The sequence below is a fragment of the Ruditapes philippinarum genome, unplaced genomic scaffold (assembly GCF_026571515.1).
Source record: "Ruditapes philippinarum isolate M1 unplaced genomic scaffold, ASM2657151v2 ctg6434_1_1_1_1, whole genome shotgun sequence".
NCBI lineage: Eukaryota > Metazoa > Mollusca > Bivalvia > Venerida > Veneridae > Ruditapes > Ruditapes philippinarum.
This window is the reverse complement of record NW_026853080.1, coordinates 72,157-91,300: the sequence shown is the minus strand read 5'-3', so window position 1 is coordinate 91,300 and position 19,144 is coordinate 72,157. Positions and strand designations below refer to the sequence as shown.

At 32.4% G+C, this 19,144-nt stretch overlaps 1 protein-coding gene across 3 annotated transcripts; it reads left to right on the top strand.

The window, feature by feature from the left end:
• Window positions 1-116: 116 nt before the first annotated feature.
• On the top strand, window positions 117-10,941 carry LOC132733212 (uncharacterized). 3 transcript variants are annotated; one of them, XM_060719816.1, is made up of 4 exons: window positions 117-1,635; window positions 8,133-8,251; window positions 8,434-8,562; window positions 9,985-10,941. In XM_060719816.1, the coding sequence occupies exons 1-4, from the start codon at window positions 1,620-1,622 to the stop codon at window positions 10,123-10,125; spliced, it is 405 nt and encodes a 134-aa protein (XP_060575799.1). In that variant the 5' UTR covers window positions 117-1,619; the 3' UTR covers window positions 10,126-10,941. The 3 variants fall into 3 exon arrangements, with proteins under 3 accessions (XP_060575799.1, XP_060575811.1, XP_060575805.1); XM_060719828.1 differs by lacking the exon at window positions 9,985-10,941 and adding an exon at window positions 9,450-9,948; XM_060719822.1 differs by lacking the exon at window positions 117-1,635 and adding an exon at window positions 6,659-6,690 and having other exon boundaries at window positions 8,134-8,251.
• The last annotated feature ends 8,203 nt before the right edge of the window (window positions 10,942-19,144 follow it).

Sequence of the window (19,144 nt, the reverse complement as noted above, 5' to 3'; positions counted from 1 at the left end):
ACACCTAACCCCTCCTTGTCATTAATACCGGATTCCATAAAACTGTGAATTATGTGTAGAACAGTAATTTGCACAAACTATTTTACTGAGTAAATATTGATTCGCCATTTAATCTGGGACAAATATTTTTTATCCCAAATTTAACAAGTTAATCAAAAATTTCTGTTGAAAACATTATTACATTTTAGTTTAGATGATAAACAAAGGGGAATCAAATGAGGAATAAGAAATGTTCTTAAAAGAGCATCTTACATTCAGAAACACCCGTCCCTTGTTATGTCAACAGATTTAATGCAAATGCCATACATGTACTTTACAGTTAAGACAACCGCATAGTAGAAGGGGTCTGAAAAAGTATATAAAAACATTGTTTTATCTTAGAGCCGCATGCCTCCAGATTCATGCTTATTTTGTAATATATTTCAAATCTTTTAGATATTATTTTATTAAAATATTGACAAGTGAACAAAGACAGTAATAAGCACATTACAAGCGGCACTTTTAATTCACGTAAATTACAAAGCAAACAATAGCCCTTACTGTGCTAGTCACGCAGAAATATGGTGCTATGTAAGTACTGCAACATCAGTCTTTTATAGCATATAACACGTAAATTATTCCTTGAATTGAGAGTAATGTTACTTTTCTTAAAGTCATGGTATATTTTTCTAGAAGTTGAATTTCTTTAAATTTGTCGTGTCATTTGGAGGCATGCTAGTCTGGAGTTCCCTCCCCTTACACTACGTTATCAGTATTCAACTAAGGCAGGGAACCAGACTACAGGCACGCGACATCATTTTCGGTACATATAAACTCGTGTGTTTATTTAGAAACAAGTAATTAACTGCATGGACATTCAAATATTTGACACAGTTATATTTATAAAGAGCCTCAATGTAGGGTTTAACAATACCCGATGTAATATGATATATGCTAAACATTGACTAAATTAAATGTATTCTTATTAATTTCTTAATATACATAAGTCTATCTTCATGATCTTGGAGATCATGCCATCAATATATTAGTACATTGTATTTATACAAAATCTTGTCTCCACACAAAAACCAATTTTACGATAACGTAAAATGTTAGCTTATTTTAAAGAGCTCGAAAACATACCTTACTTTCCGCCAAGGCCCTACCATGTTCTACATCTATTATTTGAACATTTTTTTATACAGATGAAGAACAAAATGAAATACATTTAGAGGCTTAATATGACTTTAAATAATTGCAATGACGCATGCCGTTGACAGTCGCCAGCGAGTAATTATAATATGACGGGGCGGAATCTTTTGTATACGTTTACTTTAAAGGTGGTACAATATGTCCGATAATTGTGTCGATTTATATCGGTTACAGAATACCAATATTCATAAAAGATATTTTGTAGGTCGATACTTAACTATTAACAATATGGTATAATTGTTTAAATCAAATTCTTTGAAACCTTCGCGTTCATGGAATTCATGAAAGGGAACATGTACGAACTTATTTCGGCCGTCAAATAATACTTTAAGAAATAAGAACCTATGTTAAAGACATTCACCCTGTCATAAGTACAAGGCCTAGCAAGGAATGCTTAATATCTAACAGTTTTGGAATACCTTATAAACATGACGGACAATGCAAGTAAGTAAAAATACACATTAGATATTACATTTACTTATAACGATAATTACGCTATTAATTTATTACTTTATTTATTATGAATACATATTAAAATACTATTAAATGTTATGTTAGTTGCGTTCATTGGTGGGACACTTTTATTGAGCTATGGGAATTAATGCGTCGTATGGAGGCCGTAAAAATTCGCCTTAAAGTAATTTTATCATAGATGATATACATGTACCGGTATAATGACACATTTTCATGTGACCAGTGTTAAAATTGGTCAGAATTGACATGTTTTATTCATACACATGTGCAACAAATTTTCTGTGCAAAAATATTTTAAATCTGTAGATGTTTACGTAAAACAGAGCAACATTTTACAAATTTCTACAAAAAGAAATAGTAGTCCATTAAATTTGTAGACGTATAGTATTAGAAATTGATTATATTTATTATCGAAAATAATCATTATGATAATTTAATCGCTATTCACTTGCATAATTTCTATACACAAGTTCTGAGACATTCCTTTCACTAACATTGAAAAATACGAACGTGACTTATCATATTAAATATACTGTTTAAATTGAAATTTTTACTATTAATGCACTACGCAGACGTAAATTAATTAGAAATTGATACTATTTATTTTCAAAAATAATCATTATGATGCAATCGCCATTTATTTTCATTATTTCTATACACAAGTGCAGATATCTTCCTTTCGCTCACATTGAAAAAATACGAAAGTGACTTCAAAAATATCAAATGTAACATTTAATTTGAATTTATATTAATATAACAGTTTGTAGACGTATTGTTTCAGAAACTGGTAATATTTATTTTAAGAAATAATCAATGAGATGATTAAATCGCTATTCACTTGCATAATTTCTATACACAAGTTCTGAGACATTCCTTTCACTAACATTGAAAAATATCAATTTGACTTATCAAATATCAAAAATACTGTTTAAGTTGAAATATTTTACTAATATTGTTCTTAGTAGACGTAAATTATCAGAAATTGATAATATTCATTTTCAAAAATAATCATTATGAAGATTTAATCGCCATTTATTTGCATAATTTCTACACTCAACTACAGAGATCTGCCTTTCGCTCACATTGAAAAATACGAAACTGACTTACAAAATATTAAATATACCGTTTAATTTGAATTTGAAACAGTTTGTAGACGCATAGTTTCAGAAATGAATACAATATATTTAAAATATCATTATGATGATTTAATATCCATGAAGTTTCATCATTTCTAGATCTTACTTTCGCTCACTTTCGAGTTTTCAATATTAAAGAGGCAAAAGTGATTTTAGAAACATTAAATATAGCGTCTAAATTGAATTTTATATTAATATTCCAGTTTGTAGACGTATATTATCAAATCTAGTTTTTTAAATCAATATGATTTTATCTTCATTTATTTGCATATAATTTATTAATATCTATACACAAGCTCAGACATCGATCTTCCTTTCGCTCAATGTGAGCCTGGCGAAAGTTACTTACAGAATATCAAATATAGCGTTGAAATAGAATTTTATAATATTAATATTGAAGTTTGTAGACGTATATAATATGCTATAGTTACTATCATTTTTAAAAGATGACAATTGAAATAAATTATGTAGACTATAATTAGCAAAAACATGAATTAAATATACAACGCGCGTTAGGGCTCCGATTTACAGTTCTCAATTTCTTACATCATCTTTAACGATTAGCGGTGGTACCTCACTTTTAATATTCTGTTTATATATAACATTGTAATTGTACTGTTTGATTCTAATCTAAGTGTAAGAGGTCTTGAATATGTTTCTCATTGATTTAATGTGTCTTCAAATTCTTAAACGGAATGTTCGTGTGAGTAATTGTATATATTTTTAAAAATATATGTTGACATGGATTCAATTTACGGATTATTATGCGATACACTTATTACTGAAATGAATAATACCATCCCGAAATACAGCCACACAAAACGTTCAGGCAAACGCTTTAAAAATAAAAAGCCCTTTTGGGACGAAACACTGTCACAACTGTGGAAAGATATGTCAGATAAAGAGAGAAAGTTTTAAAGTGTAAAGACAATAGGCCAGTGCGTAACGCGTTACGAACGGAATATATAAACGCAAGGACTGTTTTTGATAAAAAACAAAGACAATCGGAGCGAAGATACCGTGATTCAATAACACTTGAAATTGAGGATTTATCATCGAAAAGTCCTAACGATTTTTGGGGGAAAATCCGAACGTTAGGACCAAGACAAAATAAATCAATTCCCTTGGAGATTATAGAAAACGGACAAATAATTACAGATGAAAATCGCGTACTTGAGACATGGAAACGTGATTTTGAGAAACTTTATAATGGCGAAGTTGATGAAAATTTTGATGAAGAATTTTACAATCTGAAAAAAAGTGAAAAACAGGCAATTGAGTCCGACATGCTTGACCAATTATACGTGCAAAATTCATACTTGAACAATGATATCACATTAGAGGAATTGTCAGCTATTGTCATGAAGGCTAAATCAAAATCATCATCCGGATATGATAAAATACCATACGATGTTTTAAAATTTCCCAATGTCATATCAGTACTTCGGGAACTTTTTCAACTGGTATTGGATACAAGTTTAATACCAACACCGTGGAGAAAATCTATTATATGCCCTATTTTGAAAGACGCTACTACAGATGCAAGATTACCTATGAACTATCGAGGGGTTAGTTTACTTTCATGCATCAGTAAACTGTATAGTGCCTTTATTAACAAAAGGATAACTACGTATTTAAACCAGCACGATATGCTCGCGGACGAGCAAAATGGATTCCGCAAAGATCGCTCGTGCGAGGATCACATTTTCACTTTAGACAGTATCACAAGAAACAATACATCCGTTATGGCAGCATTCATTGATCTAAAAAAGTGTTTTGATTTCATTGACAGAGACATGATGCTCTACAAACTACTATCAAACAAGATTGACGGCAAAATATACAACTCGATAAAAAATATATACAGTAGTTCTACTTCATGTGTACGCATTAATAACAGGCTCACAGACTGGTTCATTTGCCCGAAAGGAGTGAAGCAGGGGTGTAATTTGTCGCCGACACTTTTTGCCATCTTCGTAAATGACCTTGTTCAGGAAATTAATGACCTTCACCTTGGAATTAAAATGAATGAAACATCATCAATCTCAATGCTACTTTATGCGGATGATATTGTTCTCATCAGTAACAACTCCGAAAATCTACACCATGCATAACTGGTGCAAGCGGTGGAGGGTGTTGATTAACTGTGAAAAGTCAAAGGTTATGCATTTCCGGAAAGGACGAACAAAGCAATGTGATCACATATTTAAAATAGGTGATAATTCTTTAGAGACAGTAGACAGATATAAATACTTAGGTGTTAACCTCCACGATAAACATGACTTTACATATAACTGTGAAGCTTTATCAAAGAGTGCTGGTCGTGCTCTTGGTGGAATTATATCAAAGATACATTATTTCAAAAACTGTGGATTTAAAACATTTCAGAAACTATACAATTCCTGCGTGATACCCATTTTGGACTATTGTGCTTCTGTTTGGGGTTATAGAAACTTTCAATCGGCAGATAACACACAAAACCGGGCCATTCGCTATTTCTTGGGAGTTCATAGATTTACTCCAAAACTTGCGCTTACAGGTGAAACAGGTTGGATACCGTGTAATTACAGACGTTGGTTGTGCATGATCCGTTATTGGAATAGACTTGTGAAGTTACATAATAATAGGATTACGAAACAGGCATTCAACTGTGACTATGAGAAAAGTGATACAATAAATAATTGGTGCAGTGAAGTGAAGAATATAATGACGAAATTAGACCTCAGTGATCATTTTGAAAATAAATTGGCCATCAATATGGACTGTGCCAATTCAAAAATGATTCAATATTGCGCAGACATATGGACTACTGATTGTGAAAACGTACCAAAACTGAGAACTTACACATTATCTAAGACATCCTTCACATGTGAAAATTATTTATTATTAAATTTAAAAAGAAATGAACGCTCATTATACGCGCAGTTTAGATGTGGTATCCTACCATTAAGAATAGAAACCGGTAGATATAGCGGAGAATTGCCTAATCAAAGACTTTGTAATTTGTGCCAAACAGATCAAATTGAGGACGAAGCTCATTTCCTTGTTGTGTGTCCCATTTACAATGATATAAGAACTGTTGTTTTTGGAAATGTTATTTCAAACAATTTATTTAATACAATGGCAGACAATGAAAAACTAGTTTACATCGTAAACAACCATCAAAATAAAGTTATTAAATTTATTGTACAAGCATATCTGTTAAGGAGATATTTATTGTATAATAGATCATGATTAATTAAAATTGAACTGTCCGTAAATGCATAACATGTATTGATATGAATTTACTATCATGTTAATAACATGTTAAAAACTATAACACATGCTCAGAATATGATCTTTTGTTAAGGTGACTTATAGGTCCTATGGGCCGGGTGTTCATCTTTGTGTATTTATGTGTATGTATATACGTAAAACACATGTCACTATAATTTACTTACTTACTTACTTTAAGAAGCCTTATATTACTTTAAAAAAATGCAATGACGCATGACGTTGAAAGTCGCCAGCGGGTAATTATAGTATGACGGCGCGGAGTCCTTTGAATACGTTTACCTTTAAGGTGGTATAATATGTCATGTTGATCCAATGTTTTAAGATTATGTCGATTTATATCCATTACATAATACCATTATTCAAAAAAGATATTTTGTAGGTCGACCCTTAACTATTTACATTATGGTATAATTGTTTTAATCAAATTCTTTGAAACCTTCGCGTTCACGGAATCCATGAAAGGGAACATGTACGTACGTCGGCCATCCCATTACATCTAAGAAATAAGAATTTGTGCCAAAGACATTAACCCTGTCAGAAGTACAAGGCCCAGCTAGGAATGCTTATATCTAACATTTTTGGTATACCTTATAAACATGGCGGACAATGCAAATAAGTAAAACTACACAACAGATATTACTTATAACGATATGTACACTATTCATTTATTATAAAGACATATTAAGATACTATTAAATGTTATGTTAGTTGCGTTCATTGGCCTGATGGGATCCTTTTTATTGAGCTATAAGAATTAATTAAAATGCGTCGTATGGAGGCCTTACAGTAACTTAATCATAAATGATATACATGTACCGATATTAGGTGTTTTTCGGCAATTTTGTTTCTATTTAAGGAATGTGGAAAAAAAAACGTAGCAATCTTTATATCTTTTATCAGGAAGTAATCACTTACATCTAGACCGAGATTCAGTTTTTTGTGAAATTCGAGCTAGCTTTGAACTTCGATCAATCTCAAAGATCGAAATTCAAAATAAACCAAAGCTGAATTTCTAGCCAGGGTTGTATTTCAAGCTAACTTGAAGATCGAAATTCAAAGTAAGCTGAAGCCGAATTTCGAGCTGGAGTTGAACTTTCGAGCTTGCTCGAGAGTCAACTTCAGCTCGGAATTCGGCCTTTGCATATACTGAATTTCGATCTTCGAGCTAGCTTAAAATTCGACTCAAGCTCCAAATTCACCCTTTGCAAATTTTGAATATTGATCTTCGAGCTACGAAATTCAACTCTAGTTCGTAATTTTGCCGTTTCAAATTTTGAATTTCGTATGGTTATCTCGTGCCAACAAGATACTATGTCGTGGCCACGAGTTACTAAGTCGTGGTCACGAGAAATTTATGTCGTTTAAACGAGATACTATGTCTTGGCAACGACCTACCAAGCTGTGGCTACGAGATAATAAATTCGTGGTCAAGAGATCATGATTATGTCGTGGCCACGAGACACTATGTCGTGGACACGAGGTAATTAAGCCGAAGGAATAAGATACTATTTTGTGGCCACGAGATAGTTAAGTCGTGGTAACGTGAAATATTGTCCCGGCCATGAGTTACTAAGTCGTGGGCGCGAGATAATTAAGTCATGGGGACGATATACCATGTCGTGGCCACGAGTTACTAAGTCGTGGGCAAGAGATAATTCAGTCTAGGGAACGAGATACTATGTCTTGGTCACGAGTTACTTAGTCGTTGGAACGAGAAAATTCAGTCCTGCGCACGAGATGAATAACCAATCAGATTACACTATTTATATGAATTTTCCTAATTAACAAGGCGTGTGCTATAGTATAAGGTTGCCCCTACTTCACCTGACAGTAATAGTGACATGATTGCAAATAAAAGTAATTGTTGTTAAATAAAATGGTAGTAACATTGCATTGTACCATGAATTCAAGAAACTATTGAATTTGTTCATCCAGACATATTTCACCCCGACCCACTCCTATAAATGGTCGCTCTAGTGCTAACAACAAATGTTAATTTGTGATATTTGGAAAATCCCCTTCCATCAGTACTTTCAAGTTCTTTGATTATTATAGAAATTCACCCTCTGTCAACTCCAAGTGAGCAATCTGGTGTATTACAACCACCGAGGACAGACAATCTATACCAAGAGAACTCTAAACAGGGTAACGCCCAGCAGCAACCAACAGCAGTGGTAAGGTCTTATAACATAATTGACATTTCTTCAATCTTATACAGTACCGCACGATCTAGTAAGATGGTTTGAATCATGGCGACCAGTATAAAAGTTGTTTTGTCGGTCGAAAAACATGATAATATCCTTGCACTAAGATAATGATCGCATTTATATTTCTTACTTCTCTTTTAAACTTTAAGGTTGTGACTCAGCCAGAAAATGCTGATCAAGCAGCAGCAAGACGCCCTCCAAATTATCTTCCCTGCGCAATCTTAGCTTCCTGTTTTTGTTTTTTGTGTGGACTATATGCTATACAGGACGCAGTACAGGTGAGTGATTGACGATATTTGAAATTTGACATTAATACTGATGACTATTATAATAAGATCATTAGCTTCTTGAATGCCCAATAAGCCTCTGAAATGCTATCATATTTATTTCTCAATTTTTTAAATTAGTTTGGGTATTTTGTTACAGGTTTCAAAACAGATATTCATTTGCCATTTAGGTGAACTATATTTGCTTCTTTTGCTCCTTTAATATTTTATACATGTATAGCTATAGTGAATGAGTATTGGAATGGAATATGAGTATGGAAGTTAAAAAAATACAGTGTTTACATTTTCCTACATGTACAAAAACACATTATTTCATATTCAGATTGAAAAAAACACAACAAAAACAAGAAACAAATTAAAACGTTCGTGATCTCCCTTATTTTGTCTGGTTAGAAGTTTCATCGGTGTCTATCGGCTTTTTAACATCGGCTTTGTCGTTATGGTGCGATTTAATTAACCTACACATTCCAAAGCGGTGTTAAAAAGCCGATAAACACCGCTCAACTACATTTAAACATTAATAACTATATGTTTGACATTTGTAAAGAAATTGATTAATATGGATATCTGCTGCATAATATGCCTTTAATGATATGATAATATTTTTCATCTTAATTGTTGCCGTATGTTGTCAACGTAATAACTATAAAATTTCGTATTACCAACAAAAACAAAACAAAAAGACATCACATTTTAAATTGTATCATATTTGTAAAAAATATTAAATAATCTAAACCATACTTTATTATGTAATTAATATATTATAACGATGATTTTCATCATTACCATCGCCATACAGTTTACGCATTTCTTTGGTTAGTTGCAATGTTTTTTATGAAACAAGCATGCATGTTAATTAACCTTTTCCCTCATTTCAGCGTGTTTTGACGGCTCCCCCCCGTATTGAGGCCTCAATGGGGGGTTTGCTCCCATCGCCAAGAAAATTTTGGACATGTGACAGGCTAAAAATGTCCCCAGGTCGATCTTAGGTTAACTAGTAACCGACGATGAAAAGCCTTTTATTCTTTCTCAATTCATTGAGAAGTTGCAGCACTTTAAAATCAGTTTTGATGGAAAAACAAACAATGCAAAATAGTGATTTTTGGCAAATTTGAGACGTCCCCCCGTTGCCGTGGTAACATGAAATTTACGATTGAGCATGTAGTTACAGAGGGTATGGTCTAGTTAACATTTGTGTCAAGTTTCATCAATATTGAAGCATTTTTCATAGTTTCATAGCAGTTTGAACTTGTTACAGGAGGATTTTCGATGAAAACGGCCTTTTTCGTAATATGCTCATGGGGTAAAAGGTTAATATCTGATCTTATATCTATAAGTGAATAGTTCTACTGAAAATATTTAAATTTCTTCCCGTTATGTTTTATCTTTTATTTATTTACTCCTTTATTTAAGGCCAACAATTTAGCAGCTCAAGGAGATATGAAGGCTGCCAGATCCAAGGCCAACTGGGCAAGAATCGAGATTATCTTCAGCTTTGTGTTTGGAGTTGCTGTAATCATCGCTATTATTGTCGTTCAATCCATTTATTTATAATAAAATAGTATTATCGTTTATATTGATAGAATTTTAAGTATCTGGGGTTATTTTTGTTATTAAGAGAAATATAATTTTTACTTTAGTGTCCGGCTTTATTTGTCATCCAATTAAAACGCTGTATTTCTTTAAAATAATGTGTGTTAATGTTCATAGAAGAACAAAAGACGAACGGATACTGTATCATTTTCCGTTCATCGTTGCCTTCTGTTTTCTAAAGTACTGCGTAACAGAAGTAATTTCTATAAAATTGCGCATAAGCTGTCCTATGCCGCTTTTGAATATTGGTTAAGTTAAAATGATGTCAAAAGGTCAACCTACATTCATTTTAGCGGTAAGCTGCTTTAGTAATAACAACTTCTGGAGAGACTGGTCTTTTTGAGCGAAAACAGCCAAATTACTAACACTGATTTGCTGCCGCGCAGAACAAATTAGTTCTAAAAATGTTACAAACAATTACCAATGATCCGAAGATTTTTCATGTGCTGGGCCATTATATCATGATATAATTTTATGTGATTTTGATTACTCGAATGAGATTGTGAGAATAAACATTTAAAAAAAATATTAACATAAACTTGTTTAAGTACGCCCGATGTTACTTCGCTGAATTCCGTGAACAATCCAAACTCCTCGCAGCGGTTACTTCCCTTTATCAGTACAGTCTACGCCGAAGAATTAAGTGGAGATCACTGCGTGGAGATTGTGAACAATTGTTTTTAGCGGTTTCGTGTGATTAGATCGTACAACGTGCAAGTGTTATTTAATTTTGTTTTAGGTTTAACTTATACAAATAAATATACGTTACTTATTACTATGTATGTTAGTTATTTTACAAATGTTTTTTTTTTAGTATTTGTCGTGAAGAAGTGAGAATTGAGAGTTTATTAGTATCGCGCATGAATATATCTGCATACATTATTTTTGCAAGAGAAGACAGAGGTTTTCAACAAGCATGCAATTGTCCACGAATAAGTAGTGCTTTTACTTTTTCAGTATAATATCAATTGCATTTTTTATTATAAGGTTAAGATTATGCAATGCTGTTATAGCGGTATGCCTGAACGACCACTGCCTTGTACGAGACCTACTTTCGCTTGGTTTGTTGACAAGAAGGATAAAGGATGTTTTGATATTTTTTACATATCAGTATAATCACATGCATATTAGTTTGCATTTTACTGTTTGATACATGGTTAGTCTGTGGCTGGTAAATGAATTTCACGCAGGCCTTTTTTCAGTTGCTGTTAGTTGTAAGTCTGTAAATTTATTTTTGGACTGCCGTCTTTTCCATATTATATAGCCCAATAGACTACATTTCAAACCTTATTCAGTATTCAGAGATGGGTTGATTTGCAACATACTGAATTTCTCATGGTATAAATACAAATTTGATATTAAATTACAGAATTGTACATGGATTGAAATTGTGTTAAATTTACATGGAATTTGATATACACTGAATAATACATGGAATCTGAATTGCACTGCATTTCACATGGAATATATTGAATCCCACATGGAATTTGAATTGTACTGAATTTCTCATGGAATATGAAGAACACTGAATTTCACCTGGAATTTGAATGGCACTGAATTCCGCATAGCATTTGAATTGTACTGAATTTCTCATGGCATTTGAATAACCGATAAACTGTTTCTGAACTAGCAGGCGACAGGCTATTCTTATCAGTTGAGTTTCAAGTAAAGTTAACCTCAGTATAAATTGTATGTTAATTGGTGTGACAGGCGGTAGGTTTAACAGATAATTTAAGTACCTTCGGTGTCAAAAGGGGGAGAATAGTCTGACTACCTATGCTTTACAATTCTCGGGCTAACCGCATACAACACTTTCAGTGCTTTGATTGTTTTTATGAATAAAGGCTACATATCTACAAGCAGTTCAGATTTTAATTTATGTCTTGGCGAAAAAGATACTGCATTTGTAAAAAATATATATATATATGTCAATTAGTACCTCTTTATTCAGTCACTTTTTTCACTAGAGGAGAAAATGAAAGTAGACGTTATGTTTTGTTTTTTTTTTGGAAAATACATCGCGTGGGTTCGTGTTAACACTTGAAATTTAGTTTAAACATGAATAAGTATCAATTGTTCAATCATCTTTCCCAACTTTAATACAATAGTCCATGCATGACGTAAATCATGTATACATATAAGGTCAAATTTAAACCCACCAATCATCTAGCGGACTGGTAGAGACGAAATAAAGTGAATATTTATTAAGCCAAATAAAGCTTGCAACTTAGTATGTTAGTATTCATGTGTAGCTTTTTACAGATATCAGAAACTTATCTAATTTCTGTAGAACAGCACAGATGAAAATATACATGGGGTTCTTTATTGTTAAAATTTAACAAATAAAAACTAAAATATATATTGTACTCGTGAAAATCGTGCACTGTTGTAATAAAGACAAAAAGTACATTTGAAAAGCGAGCACTGAAAGTTAGAGATTTACAAAAGAATTAGAAACAAGCTTTCATTCCTTCTTAGAAAGTCGAGAGGTATAGTTACCAAAAGTCCCTGCATTGCAGATATAATCATATTTTAATGTTAAATTACGACACGGCCGCCTTGCTGTAAGTGTCAATTTAAATGCTACAGAATTTATTAAAAATAATCATTATAAATTGTAGATCACTACCTTTAACCTAATCCGGGATCGATCCCCGCACGGTGCATGTGATTTGTATGTGATTCATCATGAAATCCTTTCAACGCTCATTCGCACGGTAACTCTGAACTGGTTTGTACAGAAGGTGTCAGTTCCTTTGGAAATGAAGACAACTTGCGCTGGTTTACTGCTTGTCAACCAGCCCAGAAACGATGCGGTAGCTGTACTGTGCTCTGAAAATTAATGCGGCTTACTGCTGAGATCCGGATTGAAAACTACCAAAATAACATTTCTGGCACAATAATATATTGACTTAAGCGTTCCCGCCCTGCCACAGTACAAAGTATTAAACAAGTTACTTGCGTGTCATGCCGCTTCCCCTTTAACTTTTCAATTTTCACAACTGCACAAATCTTATTAAACATTCATCAAGGTAGCAATTTATGCGGCCCTTAAAAAATCAAGTTATGCAGTGCATAGATGCGGCGTTAAATACCTCGCTTGTACCTATATCTATGTCTTAGGGTTCCTCTTCCCTCACAAAGGAGCAACTGTTTCGATCTGTAATGGCACGGAGAAAAAAAAAACAAAAAAAACAACAAAAAACACATTGAATAGTACATTTAAAAAAAGTAGCACAACTACATGTTCGTGAAGTTGGAATAAAGATCGCCATACTGAAATAAGATGTGGAATGGTCTAAGTATGTGCTACCGATTCATTTCCGGCGGTTTTCATGTTTGTATTATCCTTTGTTTTCTTTAGGCTTCTAGGCTTCTAGGCTGCCAGGCTGCTAGGCTGCTAGACTGCTAACTTCATAAATTCCGAAGTGTCAAAATAAAATAAAAACAAAGTTCAATATTCAAGAAAATAAAGATCGCGATAATGAAATAAGACGGAATGGTCTAAGTACATGAAGTATGTGCTACCGATTCATTTCCGACGGTTTTCATGTTTGTACTATCCTGGTAGGCTGCTAGCTTTACAAATTTCGAAGCGTCAAAATGAAAAAAAATATGTTAAGATAAAGTTCAACATCTTAAAAAGAAAAGATCACGGTATTGTAAAAGATGTGGAATGATCCAAAGAAGTGCTACTAATTATAATGTATTTCCGACTGTTTTCATGTTTGTACTACTCTTAGTTTTCTTTAGGCTGCTATGCTGTCAGGCTGCTAGACTGATAGGCTGCAAGGCTGCCAGGCTGCTAGGCTGCCAAATTCAGGCTGCTAGGCTGCCAACTTCACGAACATGCACAACTACTTCGTGTTGCAAACCAATGAAAGTATATTCAATATGAAAATAATACAAAATGCAACACGCATGTCATTTCAATAATTAAATTAATACAGTATGAGTAATTAACAACAAACAAAATTACCTATAATGACTCGGAAACTTATAATTTAAAAACAAATTGAATGGTAGAATGAAAAACGCAACACAACTTCTTCGCGGAACAAACCAGTGAAAGTATATTTAATGTGCGCATGCGTGCATTTCAACCCATGTGAGTAAATGTTTAAAGGCCTGTCCAAAAGAAATTAATTGTTAAGAATTACAGAATGACATTGAGCGCATCATGTTGTAATGAGTTAATAGGATGAATGAAAATGAGAAAAAATATTGGAAAATAAACAGGGCGGTTACAATGTATATGATATATGACATATACACATATAATATAACGATTTGACAAAGGTACAGGGGATAAGTTACGACACAATAGATAAGATATACTAACAAACAATACAAAATACATGTCGGTATAGCACATGCTTTGAATGTTGTAAACGGAAGTTTAATAGAACTGATTAAAAAGAAAGATACTATGTCATTACATCCTCGTAAAACATTTAAACAGTTCAGTCAGCAAAAATTGAGATCACGCAACACTAGAGTGTCGCGTGATAGATCGTGGATAAATAGTACAAAAGAATAAATATAGGAAAGTATAGCCATTTGTTATAATTTATGACAGGAAAATAATTGTTGTAGTAATATACAAAAAAAAATAGCTGTCGTATATTTTCATTTGTTATTGAAAGTACAACGTAAAAGCATACATCCAAACATTGTTGATTTTATAATGGCATCAAATAGTGTATCATCGTCTTATAAAATGCTCGGCGTGTAAAGAACAAGATAAAAATACAGGTGCTGTCAAATATTGTGTTGATTGTCAGGACTACTACTGTTCTGAATGTTTGAAACTGCACGTAACACTTCCTGCTTTGAAGAAACACACATTAATGGATACAGATGAGGATAAAATTTGTCAGCTTAAAATGATACCAACTGAAAAATGTGAAAGACATCATTACAAAACTAAAAGAGCAGGATTTTTTTTATTTCGTCGTTTTTAGCGATAAAATTATTTTCAACCTTCTGTTTTCTAATGATTCCAAACAATCTGTGACATAAAAAAATTATTCACATATATCAATTTTAAAGACATTTTACTTACAAATCAGCGTTATTGCAATTTGTATTGTCCTAATTTCTGCTTTCGATTTGAAAGCAGTAATTAGATGATAATTTGGTGAAAATCTGCGGCCTGAAAAAAGTATCGGGAGTATTTCGGCTCCTTTAATCTATCATTAATGGGTATTTCGGCTTTCTTATATCTATTATCGGGTATTCCGTGGGTATTCCGGTATTTCGGTAGTGTTTCGGTATTTCGGTAAGTCGTGATACCGTATTTATTATGTTTCAAGACATATATTCTGATAACAAAATAACAATAAACTGTTCACATAATGTATTGATTTCAGCCAATTGACAAAAACCACATCCAAGATTTCTGAAACCTTAAACCCATAAAAATAGATATAAAATAGAATTGTTTTTAAATATTTGGATTGGGGCAAGCAAATTACTTCTATAACTTTTAAAACTCTTCCATAGCAATCAAAATATGTTTTCCACATTACTTTTTTGACAAAAATGTGTTTTACAAAATGTTATAAAACTTTTCCCGAAACAAAAATGTACAGCATAGCTGTTACCTGTCTTACTTATCTCTTGGAAAACAGCAGATTTTGTAAAATATGATTATTTAATATGTGTTTTTCTAAAAAGAGGCTGTCTTAATAAATATACAGTCATTTAAATGAAATCTTCAAATATTGTTTTATAATATTTGTCATGTTCACATTCTCAAAAATTTCATTCCTAAACTTCCAAAATCTAACAGGAAAATTATTGAAATATATTACAAGAATAACTTTTTCATCACAAGAAACTACTTGAATTCATTGCATCCTCTCAGTCAAATATTGAGATAATATTTAAATAATTTCACTTCCAAAATATCAGAACATAATTACATAACAGCTGATATATAGAGGATATTGAATGAGTGTTCAATGTTCAATACTGAATTTAGTACTGGCGAGCAAAATATTATTTCATTCAACGAATTGAATCAATGCAGTAACGAATATACATAAATATAATATTCTATGTATCACATGCACAAAATAAAGACTGTTTAAAGTAAAAAATAATAATTCTCCATTGATGCGCCTTTATTGTAACTCTAACATTTAGGGCGTCTTTACTCTATGTTTGTATAACGAAAATGACATCAGATCTAAATATATGCACAGTCGTACAATACCATTTTTATGAAGTCACATCATTGGCACTAGTATAATATAAATTTGCATACATCATACATACGGTGTTTTAGGAACCAAACGTGGCCACTATCATTACGAGCATGAAAAAAAGTCATTTCATATAATTTTCAATTTTGGATCAAAACAAAATTATTTTAAAATTCTTATTTTCTCTAGTTTTTCCAGATAAGATCTATTAAACATGTATCAATCGCTTTTCTGGCATTTAAAAGTATATTAAATTGTAGATGTGAACACTTAAGTTAAATTGCACACACATCGTTATTGTATTAACCAATTTGTTCAGTTGAAGACATTTTGCTTGGTGATGGGTACTCGAAATAGGGACAAAAATACAGAGCAAAGAATGTATCACAATTTTAATATAATAGTTCACGCGTGATATATAAGATAATATATTAGATTGTGAAATGTCATCAATTCTTCAAAATATCCGGTCACTCAATGAACCATATCTTAATAGACTTAATATTCTGACACGACCCTTATTTTTTTCCTTAGATTTTTCCTTATTGAACATAGAAGGACCGAAAGTGTGTGTAATTAGACATTCTAACACTCCTCTATGGAGGCTATTCATTGCCAAAAATCCAGCCTTGTTGATCTGAGTTGATCTGTTTGTTCACGGACACAATACAATTGTATTTCTTTGTATGTAAACTCCAATGTTGCATTCTTAGATTGAGTTTGCCGATTTAACATTGTAAACATGTATTTCAACAAAATACATTTTGTTAAACGACAAAACATTAACTGTTTTTTCTGATAGTAGCAATACCAATTGTTCATCATAACATGCGGAATACTCATTGTTCGTGTATACGCCGACAAAACAGAAGTTACTTTCTCAGCTTTACATTGTCAAACCATCATGATTCGGATCAGCATAATCCAGCTTTACACGTTTTTCAATAGGAGATAAAATAAGCTCCGCCCATTTTCCCACCCACTACATCATCGTAAATAAACTATTTATCCGCTCATTTTCGGTATTTACCGTCAGCGACAAGAAGGCAACAAGAACACGCACCAGCTTAGTTTCCGTTTGCCACACCTTTTAGATGTTTAGTTATTCATCAAACATAATTCACTTGCATAATTGCCATTCTATGCCTTTATTCAATCCACACCAGCTTTAAATGATTATAGGCATATAAGTTTTGAAACGTTGTAGATATCACATTTCCTAGAAAAAATAGAGAAAAAAACTCACCTCACGAGGTTACTTACTGTCTGAGGTTAAATATTTTTCAAGGAAGTAATAACTATTGATAAGACTATATTCAACGACAAATAAATTTTACTGAGGGCATTCCAATTTGAATAGGTATAAGTAACATTGACAGTTATGCTGCTACCTTACCACTTTCAAATTTACAAGTCAACATCTGTTAGAGATTTCGATAAGACTAAATACTAATACAGTCCAAATTTTGGCTGTTGTCTTTCCTAGTAGTAGCATTTACTAGTAACCTTAATTCTAGCGTATAACTTGACAATAAAAAACTTTTAACAATAGTAAAATTAAAACCAATGTTGTATGTACCCTTTCGTACATAACTTTTTATTTTTACAATACTGTATAGATATATTTTCCCATTTTTACCATTTTTTTCAATAATAATATCGAGTCCAAAGGTATGTATGTTGATTATCAATTTATGTATACCTTTTTATTTAATCATCACTTACAAAACTTAATAAATATTCTGTGAAGTACTCCATGTACATAAAAATAGTTCTCTGCTTTTGGTCAGAGAGACAGCAAGTCTAGGTAACAGCTATTGACGGCATGTGTACGCAGATTTTAGAGTTGTCATTGATTCAGTACAATGCATAAAAGAAGACCGTAACCTATGTCAGCTTACATAATATTTAATAATAAAAGGCTAATTCACATCCTATGACTAATTGAGGTAAACAGAGATTCTAGGATATACGTCAACATTTAAATGGGACAAATTCACAAGTTTTTGGATATACAACAGAATTATCGATAGAAACCTTTGAATAATTCCATAGCTATACACATGGTAAAACATTTGGGTTTTTCTACAACCCAATATAGTCCTTTAAAGAAAGAAGGCACAGGCTTACTGTTCAGTTATCTTTATTCGTGTTTCCAAAAGTGACTTCCATGTATCGCATCCTAGTACTATTTACTATATGTAAAAGATATGCGTACGAGTACTACCGTGTAACGTTTGAAGGCACACAAACCCTATCGTTCACATCAATAAATAGTGGTGTGTGTCATTATATATGGGAAACATTCCCTATTGTTAATTCACCAACTTAAGTGTTTGCATATTATTATGCTCATTATCAGTATAAACGTTGTTACATTGTTACATTATATCTTAATCAATTTTGCATTACTTGAATATCCTGTACTAGAATACGTTTAAACAAAATCAGAGGATGTTCAAAGTCAACTGTAATGCAGTTGATGTATGTGAAATTTATAACAGTTTCTAAATAATTTGAAATATTTTTGTACCAGCAAGAGTTACCACTCTTTATATTCTTCTTTCGTGAAAATTGGCTCCGCCTATTAATTATCGTCTATTTCCGTGATAATTCCATATATGGAAGTTGCAAAATCGTTTACAAATGTTTATCGCGTTAGAATGTAAAAGGAAAGTGTGGTGTTGTAAACCTGAGTGTGTCAAGTTGATGCAGTTACATTCTTAACTTCATGATGCACAGCATTGAACGTATTGTGTACGTTCTATCGT